The sequence below is a fragment of the Hetaerina americana genome, unplaced genomic scaffold (assembly GCF_022747635.1).
Source record: "Hetaerina americana unplaced genomic scaffold, ioHetAmer1.1.p SCAF_10, whole genome shotgun sequence".
Lineage (NCBI taxonomy): Eukaryota > Metazoa > Arthropoda > Insecta > Odonata > Calopterygidae > Hetaerina > Hetaerina americana.
In genome coordinates, this window is record NW_027286070.1 from 29213403 (window position 1) to 29229787 (window position 16385).

Sequence of the window (16385 nt, forward strand, 5' to 3'; positions counted from 1 at the left end):
GATCCCAATTTTGATTCAGAGGTAATTTCTTTCCATGAAAACATAAAAAAAACCTGTTTCTCTCATGAAAGTGATACAGGAGTGAACATTAATTGACAATTATATTTTTTGCAACATTTAGGGCAGCTGCTTGTGAGTCATCTGTTGAAGTCTATGATGGTAAAGCTGGGAAAAATGGCAAATCTCTCCAGAAGATTTGCAGCCCTTTGACTCGATATGCAAGGGATCAAAGTGGAAGGTATATTTTTTTAATTGCATTTTCTCAAGTACCTAACTCACTCTTTCAATTTATATGTTCCACAAAATCTTTGTCTAAAAGTGAAATTAACAAATAAATATTCTAAATTATTATTTATTACATATCTAATTATTTCTGTACCATTTATCTTTTCAGATTCTTAGAGCAACAGACACTTGTTTCATCAGGAAATTCTCTCACAATTGTGTTCCGAAGGGGTACGGATACTGGCAAAGAATATTTGGATGGTGCCTTTCTCTTCCACGATGGCAAGTATAAGTAGTGTTCTATTAACCTATTAACCATAAAATTATACACATGGCTTTATGTAAAACTATTCATTATTATATGAATGGATGTTATCAAAAATTTATATCAGCCACAATTTAAAAAAATGTCAATCATCTGAAATGTAAAGAGAGGATGCAACTTCAATTATTACACTATTAATTACAATTCCATTCAGAATGTGGATACAGGCACTTTATGCTAACTTATACCTAAGGGAAGAAGATTTTTACTGACTTTATTAAATAGCTATCATTAACTCTTTTCCCAATCCAGCAAATAATTTCATTCCTTCCCCCCCAATCCTTCAATGGGCATGTACATGTCAATTTAGAGATAGTACCTCCACCTATATTGGAGTGATACCACCCTTGCTATTTCACTTATTAAATGAAAAAGATGAATTACATAATCGACATTCATTGATTGTCCAATAGAGCGACTTGAGGGCACCTTGCAACCATCGACACTTTGTGATGTTGTTTACAATGGTGGGACCAGAGGAAGAGGAAGTGGACGAAGAGAAGGACAATTTATGGAGCCTGTTGCTGGTCGCTCCCCTCAATTGCTGTGGAACGTTGAAGGGCCTTTGAGATGTTCTCAACGGTTTGATCTAGTGCCTGGGCAAGCCATTACTCTTAAGGTAATTAGAGTAATTAACACCTTTAAGTTTACATTCAACCAATTTAGGCAAGATATAGTGAAAGTTTGTCATTATGAGAAAAACAAATTTGCACTTTTCCACAAGTTTATTGGTGACGCACTATGCGTTTCAGTTTACAGAGCCATCATCAGGTAGAAGACATGTCGTATGCAGTGAATACGAATGCATCATATTTATACATGTTTGAGGAAGGGGGGGGGAGGAGTTCAAGTTGTTCTAAATAATTATAAAGGGCAAATGACTTTACATTGTACAGTTAAATATGAATGCTCTGTTAAATAACCAAATTTTTGTAAACCACTCTCCTCTCTTCAGAATCCCATTTCACAGCAAACAATGAAACTCCCTCTCTCCTACTGACTCCACCTTCCATGGATTTTCCCATCCATCCACCCCCTACCCTCAAGTCTTAGGATTGTATAGAACAAACTACCCCAATAATGTCCTTAAAATCGCTTCATCCCTCAGTCTGCCTATGACCCATCTATGTCTGCTTCCCACGTAATCCTTCTATATGCTTCCCTCATCCTTAACCCCAAGGTACCAGCTACGTGCCATTGTCCACAAATAGTGACACACTTGCTTACCCTTTCCCTCCCCCTCTTTTTACTTCTCCGTTTCTTTGGCTTCTCTGTTGATCTCTTGGCTTTCCCATCTTTCCCCTCTATGTCCCTGCCTATCTTACTCCTCACTCCATTCCTCTCCCTTCCTCAAACATGTTCAAATATGACGCATTCACTATATAACATTTCTTATACCTGATAATGGTTCTGTGAACCGAAATGCATAGTATGTTAAATATGTTTCCAATAAACTTTTGGAAAAGTGCAAATTTGTTTTTCTCATAACACTCTTAATGTAATAAAACTTTTAGGGTACTTGACATTCAATGTCACCTATATATGATACTGTAGATGATGAGTATTTTGTTCATGCAAAACAGAAGCTACTACATGTATATTAACAAATCTCCATGATCACTGCAATTACATTGCAGTAATCATGGAGATTTGCAAATTTTGCAAATCATTTCAGAGAAAGTTTATCATTTGTGGATGTACAGCCATATTTAAACTCATTTACCCAATTGTAAAGTCACAAACACATAAGGCCTTTAAAATAGCAAAGTTCTATCACCCCATGAAACTCAATTTTTTCCATTTTTGTTAGTAAACAAAAGTTTGTCACTTGAATAGGCAATGAAAATGAAACCATGGGATGGAAAAAGCTGAAACGTTAACAGAAGTCTGTTGTGAGATGAGGCTTACTAAAAGCAAACCTTTTTCGATACTACCTACCACCACCTCTTGTAATTTCTAAGGTGTTATTGAATGACCCTTACTACTTATCCTCCAAATTCAAACATTTTAATATCTCTTTTTGCCACTCTGTAAAGGGATTATATAAATGGGGCCCACCCAGCTGTTGACGCCTGGCTGTCTGAGGCAGGGTGAACGGTGGAGGAGATTATTCTCTTAAAGTAGAGGGAGGGTAAGGAGTAAAGAGAAGACCTCTCAATACCTTCTGAATGACCTTCTCAGAAGCTTCACACCTCTACTTTCATTTCTGATAGGGTATAGTAAAATACATGAGCCCTTGCCAGAAGAACCACAGCAGGGAATTCATTTTGCAGACAGAGAGCAAAATAAATAATGTATATAATTAAATGCCCCAAGCTCATAATAAGCATACCTTAGATTTTAAAATAATCCAATGGCTTAAGTCATAAAATTCATTTAGTCTGGTAAGTCTCAGTTGCATAAAATTAATTCATTTAGCGATGTTTTGAAGGTGGATTTGAAAGCAAAAAGGTGAAAAGATGCAAATACTGGCTGTAAAAGAGAATGCAGACCATACAGCCTAAAGAGGAGAAAGAGTTTTAATATATTAGTGTAAATAATATAAGAAATGGTTCAAAGAAATTGTAGGAAATGCCATAACAGTAACTTTTAATGGAGTTAATCCCTAAATAAGCATTACAATGCACCAATTTTAGAGTGTAAAAATCATTTGCCTTGACCAGGAGCAGAGATCCCCATCAAGACAAATGAGACTGAAATTGTTATGTTACAAGGAATGGTTTTTATAATTTCATTCATCTCAAAGCCCTATACACAAATATAATCCCAGAGTGAGCAAGTGGCAAGTGTCAGTATCCTTTTTTTTACCACAGCAACCCAACTATCCTTCTGGCTACCAAAAGGGAGGGAATGAGGAGTGCAGCATTAGATCTTCCCTTAACTCTAAAAGCTTTCTCTAATGGCAACATAATGCAATACATAGACATGATACCAGACCAAATTTGTATAGCATCACATGGTGACAAAACATTTTTTTTACATTTCACTCATGAAAATGTGTCTTATTTGGGGTTTATTATACTCAGAAAGTGGGTTGCGGTAGTCCACGGAGTAGAGCCCAGGTTCAATTCCCAGGCAAGCCTCTCTTGGCACCTACAGCTCCACCCAAGTTATATGATTTTTCGGGTACCAGATCTTCCTGGGAAACCATAACCAGCACAGGGAAAGGAACTGGCCCCCCTACCCTTTTATGTGAATTTCACATGCCGTTGGGCTTAGTACTGGGTGAACTCCACCATCACCTACAAAACCGACTTTCGGGTTGATTACTGTCTTTGTGGTTTTTTATGGTCTATACTCAGAAAAATATGGTATTTATTTATCATAGAAAATTTTCTGGATTTTGCACGATCAACCATGCATTAAATAATTGGCTAAAGTAAAGATTATAATCATTGGGACAACTATTGAGTAAAATAGACAACCATAAGAGACTATAATTTTAGTCTTTAGATATTGAATGGAAAACATTCAGCCACATTGCACTCAGTGATAAAGTCAACAAATTGTTCAAAAGTCATTGATTCAAGCTGATTGGCTTAAATGGTTGGTGGAGGGGAGCATAGCAATTCACAGCTTTCTTGATCACCGAGTGCTTCGTGCAGGTGATTGCAACCATAACATTAGATAGAATTAAAGTACAGTAACTCACATTATTTTAAAAGATTTTTAATGAGTTTAAGAACGATGGCATTGATATGCTGACCATTGATCATTTTAAGGTGGATTCAGCTGTGAGGCTGGGCAGGGATCCTCACTGCACAACACAATGTCAAAGGTCTAATAGTGGAGGTGGTGTCATAGATGAAGACCTAGGAGGTGGATGCTCATGCCTGCCAAATCTCATACCTCTGTCTCAGATGGACTACTTGCTCATACTTACTGCTGATGGATCTGGCCGGCATGTTTCTTGCCTTTGTGGAGACTTCCAGGTATGATAAAAAGTTAGAATAAGAAAACAAACTGCCAACATTTTGAGTCAAATTTGAGCTTTTATCACAAGGTAGCCTAGGAATGGCCTGCCGTATTGTACTCTACTAATTAGGCCAGAGAATAATTTTAAAATGGAATGAATAACAGATTCTGGTCAATTGAATTTTAAATAAGGCAGAATGAATTTTTATGCAGAGAGAAAGCTAACGATTAGATAAACCTCCCATTTTATACATAGTTTATATTCTCTATGCATAAAAATGGACATATTGAAAATCATAGTTATATTAATTCAATAATTTTTACTGTATTCCACAATTAACTTTTCTCTTGGCAATAGCAAGTTTATGAAGATGGCAAGAGCAAAATTAAATTTTATAGATTTTGAATTCTTGACATTTCAATGAACATACATTGGAATTGGGCGATTTGCATTACTATTTGCTGACATGATTTGCAATAGTGCTATAATTTTCTAATTCTTCATCAGTATACCACATTCAGGACCAACTCATTCCTCACCCTATCTCTTTTATTGGAACAGGAGAGATAGAGTCTCAATGGAATGCAGTAGATTCTAATAAAGGGAAGAATGATGAGGGAAAGTGGTAGAGGATGGAAAATACTAAGTATTTAGGCTAGAATTAAGGGAAGTAGAAAGTATGCAGAGTTTAAAATGTAACTTTCTCTATTGAGCAGGCTGTATTTAAAGATATTTTGCTTTGCAAGCCCAGCAGGCTTAGATTTAAAACAGTGTGTAGTATTTGTGCCCATCAAAAACTTATCATAAGCCAGAAGGCAAATGCTAATAACAATAATGTTAGCAAAGTATCTCTCACTACAATACATTCTAGTTGAGAGCATGAAGCCCACCTTCCAAAGAAACTGCAGGAGATACTGCAACAGTGACTTTAACGGAGTCATCCTCTAATGTGCATTTCAATGCAACAATTTCAGAGCGTAAAAATCATTTGCCTTGACAGGGATTTGAACCCAAATCCCTCGATATCAGGTCAAGTGCTTTAGCCAGTTAAGCTATTGAGGTGTCCTCTTAAACCCTCAATTTTGGAGCTTTTAAAGGCTTAATTGAAATTTTGGGCCTTAAAATAAATTTCAGAGCTTAAGAGGATGCCTCGATAGCTTAACTGGCGAAAGCACTTGACCGGATATTGAGGGATTTGGGTTCGAATCCCAGTCAAGGCAAATGATTTTTACACTCTGAAATTGTTGCATTGAAATGAAGCCAACCGTTAAATTGGTGATAACATTCAATTGGAAGACAGGCCAGGGATGCACAATCTTTTGCATCAAATTGTCCTGCCTTTCAAATTTCCCCCAACAACCTTCTATGTTCCTCTACCTTACCTAGCTCTACTTTGTTAGTTTTTTAGTTAGTTTCTATCCATTTTTCTTCCCAACCATAACTCAAAAGCCTAACCATGTTTATTCTCTCACCTCAATGACAAGTTTCCAAGCTATTTAATTGATTGAGGCCAACTCTAGTGTGTGGGAACATGTCATTACAACACTAAAAGCTGATTATAATTTTCCATCGACTATATTTCACAATATATATATTTCAATACACAGGTACAAAATATTCTTTACTACCTGAAGACAATGTATGTAATGTATTGAAATGAGTAGTACATAATGAATTCTGTGAAAAATGATAGTTGACTTTTAATATCATTTCTATGCCGTACAAAACCATGCTCCATAATCAACTTTTCATTAGTGTTTTCTTTATGTCTTTACTTAAGGTACCAATGAATATCAATTTCCTCTTCTTTGTAGAAGCTCACTATTTTCACAGAGCAAATATCTTAAAAAGAACTCAGATGCCTAAATTTGTTGGAATGGCATGATAATAACATATTGGATTTTGACCATTTATTTATAATTGTAGACATAATTCACAATGAAAATTACAATACTATGAGTAGAATCATTGGATATGGTTCAGAATTCTCCTAAATGGCCAATGGCTGAATTAATTGGAATGATTTTTTCTTTAAGGATGCCCTGCCATTGGTAGTGAGAAGTACGACCAGTCTCCTGGTTGAGTATAGAGTAGCTCATTACAGTTGGGCAACCAGAGGTTTTGGATTTAAGGCCACTTACAAGTTTGAAGATGAAAACTCTTGTGGAGAAAGAGTCAAAACTGAAAATGCAGGTAAAAGTTTTTCCATATAAATAGGTATTAATTCTAAAATTTATGAATGTAGACTGAATATAATGAATAATAATACACACAAGGCTACATATGATAACAAATTTCGACAAAAATTATGATAACACAGTCTATATTACAAAATATTGGAGTTGAACTTTAAATTAAACCACTTGGCTTTTCCACATAGAAAAAATTTTTATTTGCTACCTAGGTTTTGTTATGGAATAACATCATCAGGTAAAAATACGATGAACGAATACAATTATGTTTGTTGTCTCAGGCGTAACTTTGTGGAATTTGCATAACATATTGAAATGTAATGAAATAATTGACTTTGTAATTCCACACACTTTATTTAAAAACACGACCCAGGTTTCGACGTTGAACGTCATCATCAGGTGGTCCTCATAGAAGCACGCTGGCTATATATACCTTCTGATCATAGGAGGGGGGGGTTGGTCAGAGAGGGAGGTTGGAGGGGTAAAAAGGTTACAATATAGCTGGGAAGAAAAGAGAATTGCATTTTTGATTTAGAAGAGTGGTAGGTCTAGGAGTGGGGAGTGGGAGGGATACAAAATTTCGTTGGCAAGATCATCTTTCCAACGGACACATTTCAAAATTTCTAACTGCTCCAAAGCATCGAGCCTTTGACCTTTTTCTTCAAAATGAATAATTTTTGTCACAAAGTCACTTTTGTGGTCACTTTCAATGAGGTGTTTTGCAAAGAGGGATGTTATGTTCTTATTTTTTACACATGTTTGGTGTTCTTTAATCCTTTCTTTAAATTTCCGTCCTGTTTGCCCAATATACTTTGTGCTACAATCCGGGCACTTTAACTCATACACTCCACTCCTCTCGTTTTCGGGGACTTTGTCTTTAGTGTGAGAGATCAGGTTCTTAAGGCATGAACGACTGTAAAAGGCACATTTAATTTTTTCTTTAGGTAAACTTTTAATTACTTTTTGAGAAATAGTCCCAAGATATAGTATTCTCCACCATTTGGCAGTGGGATCTTTTACATGTTCGGGGTTGTAAATGTGGCTTAAGGCTATTTTTGTAAGTTTATTCCGGTAAAGTTTATTTATTAGATCTTCTGAATAACCATTGTTTACTGCTAACGTTTTAATTACATTAAGTTCCTGCGATGCTTTGGAGCAGTTAGAAATTTTGAAATGCGTCCGTTGGAAAGATGATCTTGCCAACGAAATTTTGTATCCCTCCCACTCCCCACTCCTAGACCTACCACTCTTCTAAATCAAAAATGTAATTCTCTTTTCTTCCCAGCTACATTGTAACCTTTTTACCCCTCCAACCTCCCTCTCCGACCAACCCCCCCCTCCTATGATCAGAAGGTATATATAGCCAGCGTGCTTCTATGAGGACCACCTGATGATGACGTTCAACGTCGAAACCTGGGTCGTGTTTTTAAATAAAGTGTGTGGAATTACAAAGTCAATTATTTCATTACATTTCAATATACAATTATGTTGTTACACCACAACAAAACCAAGGTAGTAAATAAAAAATTTTTCTGTGCGGCAAAGTCGAGTGGTTTCATTTCAAGTTCAATATAAAGATTTTCCATCAAGTGACGCCAGAAACTGTTTTATTTAAAATATTGGAGTTACTATCTAAACATTCTTGAATTTCTTGTTCCACAATAGGTGCCATTGAATCAAGAAACAGGATGAGAACTTCATCTCCCTCCCCTAGAAACTATTACCATGAGTCCTGCACATGGTTACTTCATTCACACATTGAAAGGCAGCTCACAGTGGAGGTTTCAACCACTGATAATAGTAAGTTAAACAATTTTTTTATCTAATTAAATTGTTTAAAATTTATTTTTAATTTCTTCATGGGATTATTTATTCCTGTTTTATTACTTTTCCAGAGCCATGTAATATATGGAATATTACATTACTCCAGTATCGTGATAACACAGTGCAGGAAGAGCTGGATAGAACTACTGATGATAGAGTTGGTCAAGTCCTTTATACATTCTGTCCAAGGCAAAGAAAAAAGACATTTAAGCTCCCATGGAAGCAGAGTAATGTGTTTCTCAGGTAAATGGAAAAAAATTTTATGTTTGTTACAATATTCAGGTCAAGAACAAACCTTAAAAATGGAGTGCTCAGTTCTAAATAAATGAAATAGTTAGGTTCCATCCCACCTATTTTACTTCAATCTTTGAGGTCCATATAAAACTAGGGATGCATGACCCTAAAATAGGGATGATAGTTCGGTGGATTTGGATGAGATTCAAATATTGGGTCTGCAAGTTAATTCAGGGATACCCCTGATCTAAACTACCCTCATGAAAGGCAAAAGCTTCCTAGAGAACAACCAAATTTGCATTTCTTAAACTCTAGGTAAACTGCAAATTAAAAAGTAAATATTTTGCAAATAAATATTACCAGACCATAAGAGCAAAAAATATTAGTCAAATGCAGAGTAAGGTCTTGTTACCAACTTACTTCCTTGGTTTTTTATTATGCATAGAAATACCCAAACATACAATAGTTAATATTTGGGAGAATTATATATATTTATCTATTTGAAAATAAACTACTTTCAAAGTAAAAAATTCAGTAAAACCTTATTACAATGGTATGCGGAGTAAAAAGGGTTGTCCTTTAGCTGAATTGCTTGCTTGGTATAGCTTACAAAAGGTGTGGTATACACCCATAAATTTAAGAAAATATAATAAATACCTCTCAAAGAGATTTAAGAATTTTCTGTGTTGTCTCGGAAACATATGGTAATAAATATACACAGATAATAAGTAGGACCTGAAATCACAATTTGGATCATTATATTTTTACCAAAAAGAAATTTCAAAGAGGAAATAAAAAACTTCATAAGGTAACCTCGTTCACGTGCATATAAAAATATTTTGAATACACACCACACAAATAATCCCAGAGGCTGGTTTGATAGGTGCAGACAGAACTCAGGCTTTAGTTTCACCTGCCATTGGGGCCAGTTCCTTTCACTGTGCCACATGTTGTTTCCCAGGAAAGTCTCCCACTCAAAAAATTACTCAGCTTTGGTGAAAGTGCCAAGAAACATCACCCAGAATTGAAGCTGAGCCTTATGGTTGGTGGCTCAGCACTACCTGCTGAACTATGATGCAGCTTCAAATATGTAGCAGAATCCCTCTATTCAATCTTGTTTAACCAGCTGACTCTTTATCAGACCTTGGTATCTTCAGAGGGTGAATCATACGAATCATGTATGAGTACCAATCCGAAAATAAAGATACCTAAAAAGGTTTAGATAATTTCCAATTAAAACTCAATTGTTGATTTCCTTTCTATGATATTAGCAAAGATTATCACTCACAATATATATATTTATTCAAATTAGAACCCTGAAAAGGTATTTAGAATGTGATTTATGTTGGCCTGGCCATTCATTTACCCAGTCAGGAATCAAAACCCACAGTGAATGTATTAGATTATAATGGAAATTTATAGAAGTTTTCACAACAGAAGTATACATAGAAGTATTTACAGAAGTATCACTTTATAAAAGTGATGGATTCTTAAAATTTGTCCATTGTTTGTCTCTCTGAGATGGGATACAAAGGTTTTTAATGACATAATTTTCAAATTCAATATTTTTGGATATTGATTACATGATAAACAACCAAGTTTGGTTTTGTAATTATTGCAAATCCTAATAACCCACAAACTGAAGGTTTTTTGAATGCTACTTCTGTCGTGACTTTAGGATTTCTACATCAGGTAGATGACCTCAGGAAAACCTGAAATATGGCAAAACAGACTAGATTCTGTCCGTCTGGATTCTAATGAATACATGAGTAAAATCTCTCAGTATAAAAATGCCATGGATTTTTCTTAATAATGTACAAATTGCATCATTTTCAAAGTACTGCTAAATTAATGGGCAAATGTTGAAGTGCTCTCTCAGAAGATCGTTAATCAGGCATCTACTCATCAAGAATTTCTACTAAAAAAGAATTCACTTTTCCATTAAATATCCTGTATATTAATCAGCTCTATTTTTGCATTACAGGCTTTCTTCACTATCTGATTCTCCACCTGATTATTCAGTCCGATGGAAATCACAAATTGTTAGAGCTAACAATAGGGTTGCTGCTCCTGCACAGGAAGGCATGTCAGGAAAGAGCAATAGAAGTAACATCGATAAAACCATTATAATGATGGCCATCTTATTCTTTCTGTGTGAAAGATGGGAGCTTGCATATGTGGCAACATAATAGAATGCTGCATCTGGAACTTGTTCTGTGTTTCAAATAAAAATAGTTTGATTGACTAATGTGCAAAGTGAACAATGCCAATGTCATAGAGTGACAATTCCTAAAATGAGAAAATGTGGTTGCTAGAGTGCCAAAGGAATGACTGTCAAGTGCAAATTCCAATTTGTCCAAATGGATGTGCTGTTTCGGAGGCATACTTGTTAATGAAGACTTTGGACAACTAAGCCATTGTTGTGGGTGATGTGAAGTGTCGCATTCCCTGTTGCAGAGATCAATTGCAATTGATGTGGTTGATAAAAGTTTTTTTAATGAGTGAAATGAGTATTTATTCACACAAGTGAACCATAAAGGGAATAGAGGAGGGTTCACTGAAAAGACTGCTCACGTTAAGGGTTTCCCAAGTCCATATATTGAGATATGTTCAACATTTAAAAATGTGTGCTAGGTTTTTGAAATTTATTGGCAAGGACACAAAGGAACGTGAGACTGATTATCAATGAAATTATGCATGCAACAGCATGAAAACTAATGTGTTTAACATTAAAGTCAATTGTGATATGTTCTAAAAACCTCAATGATGGTTTCTTCCTGTAGTATAGCAGGGGTGCAACTTGTTCATTGGTTGAATTACAGTGCAAATTGTACATTGGTTGAATTACAGTGCAACTACTGGTCGGATAAACAATAGATGACTAAATCTATGTTTATTTTTAAACTTTTGGGATGAAAACTCTGGGAAAAATTCAATTTTTCAGCAAATTAAAGCACAATGATGTATAATATAAACATTAAGCTTTAGCAAACTTATGAATACAACTTGCAAAAGGCAGGAAAATATTCACTTCATTCAAACTCAAAGAATGGAATACAATTTTCTATGATAAGAATCACAATAAGATTACCCAATAGTTTTACATAAAATAACAAAGTTACCTATTTGTTGACTGAAGCTACATATTTTCAAATAATTGATAACTTCCTGAGTTCATTAGCCTTCTGCCAGACATTATATCCCAGCTAATACAGGTAGACATCTACACAACCACTCTGGAAACTGAAAAATTTTCGCTGATAACATTAAAATCATATCTAGGAATAGCATTGATACAGCATAAAGATGATGCATTGGCCAACTCTAAGTTGGATTTGGTTAGTATTTGGAACTTAATGAGGAATACACTATTATTATAGTTATTTCTGTAATTACAAATTAATAATATTGATTTCAACCCACATAAATAAACATTACAAACATTCACTAACGACCAGATATTTCTGATAATTTCGAACAAACAGACGAGCTTATGAAAAATATTGGATTTATTTACCTCTAGCATTTATATCATAACTTGATTTCTAAGATTACTTTAAATTACCTTAATTGTAGCTACATACATTAATTTTTTCACTCACATATTACAATTGATCCCTATTGAACCTTTAAACCAAATTTCCATTTCGTATCATTACAGGATGCCATTGGGTATATTTGTTAACCTCTGTTTATCTTAAAAATCTTGACCTGAGCACCAATAAGTAAACATTGCCATTCATATAAGTAGAGCAGACCTATCATTAGGATCAGCGGAATGAGAAGATATGAGGAAGGGATGAATGTGGGGTGATCAATTATTTCGATGGAGAACACCTTCTCGCAAATGGTGTACAGGGTAAAGTATAAAGTCCATAAATGGATATCACAGGTAAGTATTATATGAAAGATTATTTGTGGTGTTTAAAGGCTGAAATGCCTCAGATGTCTACATATGACAACGTTAAAGGATAAGTTCTACCAACCATGGTTCTTGCTCTGATTATGGAATGCTTTTAGAGTTTTCATAAGAATAAAAAATTGGATTTGCTATCCAAGGCGATCGGAATGCCTGATCAAAAAAGTAAAGATTGAACCAACTATAAGCGACAAACCACAGATATCAATATGAAGATCGATTTGATCAGCTAGACTGCAGCTCATTTAGTATTAAGCTCTCCAGTATGTGCATTTCACACATCAGGGCTGGTCCAGTTGCATTTCCAGTGCCACCTGTGGTTTCCCAGGACTAAAAGAGATAAAAGCATATAATTTATCAATGTCACTGAAAGTTAATTAATGTAACTGAAAGAGATAAGCCCTAAAATCTCTCAAAATTGTTGTATGACATCACATGCATGGGGCAAAGAGCCATACATGCATGCACCAAAGCATCCTATAACCACATCTGAAAATCTGTTATTGCTTGCTCAACTCTTATACCAAAACTAACTAACATATAGATTGGGTTGGAATTTTTAACAGGTAAAAAAAGGGGGTACCATCCTTAACACACAGGTGTATTAAAATTTTAATTGGTGATCTAGATTTTGATTTTGTAATTTCTGTTTTTTAATAGCGTTTGATCGGAAAACAAAAATTTTCCTGCACTCATTAAAATTAATTTGGTTATAAATATGGGTATTCATTGAAATTTTAGCTAGTAGATCGAACTTCCTCATTATTTTCCATATCTTTCTGGGTTTGTAAAGTTCATTCAAACGTGAATTTTTTTAATTCACTTTCTCAAAATAGATTTCCATAGATACACAGATTTCTTCAGCAAATTATCCAATGTTAGAACTGGTCTAATCACCTTGAGTCGTTCAGGCGAATTTAACTTTTCAAGGCTCCTAGATATTTTTAATGATTTTCGGAAGGGTATAACAGCACAATTTCTACAATCTGAAGGCTTGATCATTTCTTTATCATTAAGTATAATTGAGAAGAATATTTCAGGCTTACATTATTGAGTTCCAAATAAATTCATACCCTCCTTTGCAAAGTTGTAGGCCCTCCATATAGGCTAAGGACGTGAAGTTTGCAGGTGAAAAAGAAAAGCATTTTTCATTTGGGGTTTCAGAAAAGCATACCATTATAGGTGAAAGCAAACATGGGACCATGCTAACAGCTAATGAATCCGAGGATTAAAGTTGAGACGCTAAACAGTAAATGATTTAATGCAAAAAGGGGTGAGGATTACCTGATAATTGAATATAGACTTAGAGGTGGAGGCTATTGGGTGCTTGAAATTGAATTTTAAGGCAACCACAAAGGAAGGGAGAAATTTCAGTGGCAGGGAAATGTTGCATCATAATTTTAAATACATAATAGCTATGCATGACTAACAAAGGAAAAATGAGTTCAGCTGTATCAAACAGCAAAGAAAAACAAGAATAAATGGAAATTGGATATTTTAGGGAAGGCAAGGAAAACACCTTGGAAAATTATATCATAAAGCTTCAACACTTACTTCTGTCAAGGTAAAATACAAAAATATATTTTAGAACTTTTTCATTCCAGTGTCATTGATTTCATGAATTTTAAAAGTCTTAAATTGGCTAGAATGCCCAGTGAACTTCAATGAGTATTTTAGTCAATACTAATGAAGTAAATATGAATGATTAAAACTGCTGTAATTTTTAAATGAATTCAATAGGTATTATATCAATTATACATTTAACTAAGGAGCAAGTTGAGAGAGGAATAGAGATTCAGTTATCAAAGCACTTTATAAAGTGAAGCACTACACAGGCTTAATTCTTTTCAAATTATTTTTAAGTATTTAATACATGTATGTACTTGAAGAATGCATCCTCATTTAGATTATTTCAACCACGAGGCATGTGAAACATTATTGAGAAAAGAATCAAGCTTCAGCCTCAAATTCATTCCAGCACTCCTCTTCCCACAATCTGCATCTTCAGCAGTGAACACCTTAAACATAACTTAGATAAAAAAAACTGTCGAGTCCTTGGATGTAATCTCAAAAAGGGTTTCAGAAAATCAAGTATATTTTGTATCAAAAGCATTTCTTTGTTTATTCCCATTATCCCTTCTCATGGACTATAACTTTTATGTGGTGGGAAGGTTTGTGAACTTTGATGACCCTTAGAGCTCCACTGGCAAGAGCAATGATAATTGCTCTAGGTAGGGTCCATGCACACCAGAGAGATTGAAAGGTAAAAGCCAGAGAAAAGGTAGTCTGCACAATGCCTGTTACTCAGAGAGGTGGCTGCAAAGGCATCTGAACCCAGCGAATTAGCTATATCAGTAAGGTTAAAAACACTACAGAAGGTAAACAGGATACCACCTAAATAATCACATGACATAATTATGGACAAATGTGGATTTGAGTAAGAGTGCCGGTTACTACAGCACTTGGCCCACTTAGCTGTGTGTCAAGCCTGGCAGCGGGAGAGGAAAGGCTTCCAATATAGATATTTTAGGGCTGTGTGAGGTGAAATAGATGAATAATGGAGTGAGAGTTAGAGTGTAATATGCAGCAGAGGGGAAAAGAGCCAGCAAAAGGGTGGCAATTATATTATAGAAAAAGGTAGGAAGAAGAGAAGGGAGAATAGAGCAGGTGAAAGATAGAATATTATTATTAGAGTAAAATCATTACCAACGACTTGGTCATTGTTCAGGTCTACATGCCACCAAATAATCATAGGCTGGAATAAATCTACAGGGTATATGATCAACAAGAGGAAATAATTGTACGTTTTCCTGGAAGGAAGCACTTGATAGTGATGGGTGATTGGAATAAGACAGTAGGAAAAGGAAGAGATGGTACTGATGGGGAGGACTAGGGCTAAAGAACAAGGAATAATCGTAGGAAAAAGGAATTAAGTTTAACACTAACCTTCATCTCCTGTTTCTCCTCCCTTAGGAAGCTACCAATTCTGCCTCCACCATCCTTTAAAGGGCACTGGGTCAACAGCATTACAGAGACACTTGGCTTCCCTTTCATCTTTCTAATCAAATGACACTCCATTAAACACCAAAAATGTGGGGAAATTCTTTCGTTTTTCTTTTTACGTAAAATGAAATATTTACTCAGAAAATAAGGATATTCACATGCATGAGGACCTATGGAATTCCTTTTAAAACAATAATATGGCAGATAAACAACTCAAAGGTTACAATTGAAAATTTTGCATTTAGATGTAACATGCACTTCTGAAAAACTCTATTTTACAAGTATTACTATATATTTAAAAGTATCACTACATTTTGGACCATGGAGAAAATTAAGGCTGTTCACAGTTGGCAGCATGAGGATTTACCTGGAGAATGTAAAGAACTATAATAGCATTAATAAATGCATGGATATTTTTGAGTGATCAGTAATAATGAACTTTTTCACAACTAGTAGTCTAATTGCTAAAAAAATTTTATAATAGTTATCAAATTTTCTTAGCATCACACAAAACTAGAATAATCAGATAACTTCCAACGTTTCAATTACAGTAGTCTCAGCACATGAATGCCATTTCTTCACAAATGGTACGCATTAAGGTATCGATGAGGGTGAAAAAGGTGTGAAATTTAATAGTATGCCAAAAATAACACATTGAAATGAACATAAAACTTGACCATTTTAGACTTCCTCAATTTAAACAAAGCCTTAAATAATAAGCTAAATATTTTGTGAATATATTTTATT

General features: G+C 34.9%; 1 protein-coding gene across 2 annotated transcripts in view; it reads left to right on the forward strand.

Moving 5' to 3' along the window:
* The window catches only part of LOC139700024 (uncharacterized), a 569652-nt gene extending 558009 nt beyond the window's left edge, over positions 1–11643 (forward strand). For both annotated transcript variants that reach the window (XM_071598462.1, XM_071598463.1), the window contains 8 exons: positions 122–238; positions 395–507; positions 964–1169; positions 4273–4482; positions 6503–6659; positions 8324–8458; positions 8554–8725; positions 10701–11643. In XM_071598462.1, coding sequence (XP_071454563.1) covers positions 122–238; positions 395–507; positions 964–1169; positions 4273–4482; positions 6503–6659; positions 8324–8458; positions 8554–8725; positions 10701–10905 — 1315 coding nt within the window. In that variant the 3' untranslated portion in view covers positions 10906–11643. The remainder of the gene's footprint in view (positions 1–121; positions 239–394; positions 508–963; positions 1170–4272; positions 4483–6502; positions 6660–8323; positions 8459–8553; positions 8726–10700) is intronic.
* The last annotated feature ends 4742 nt before the right edge of the window (positions 11644–16385 follow it).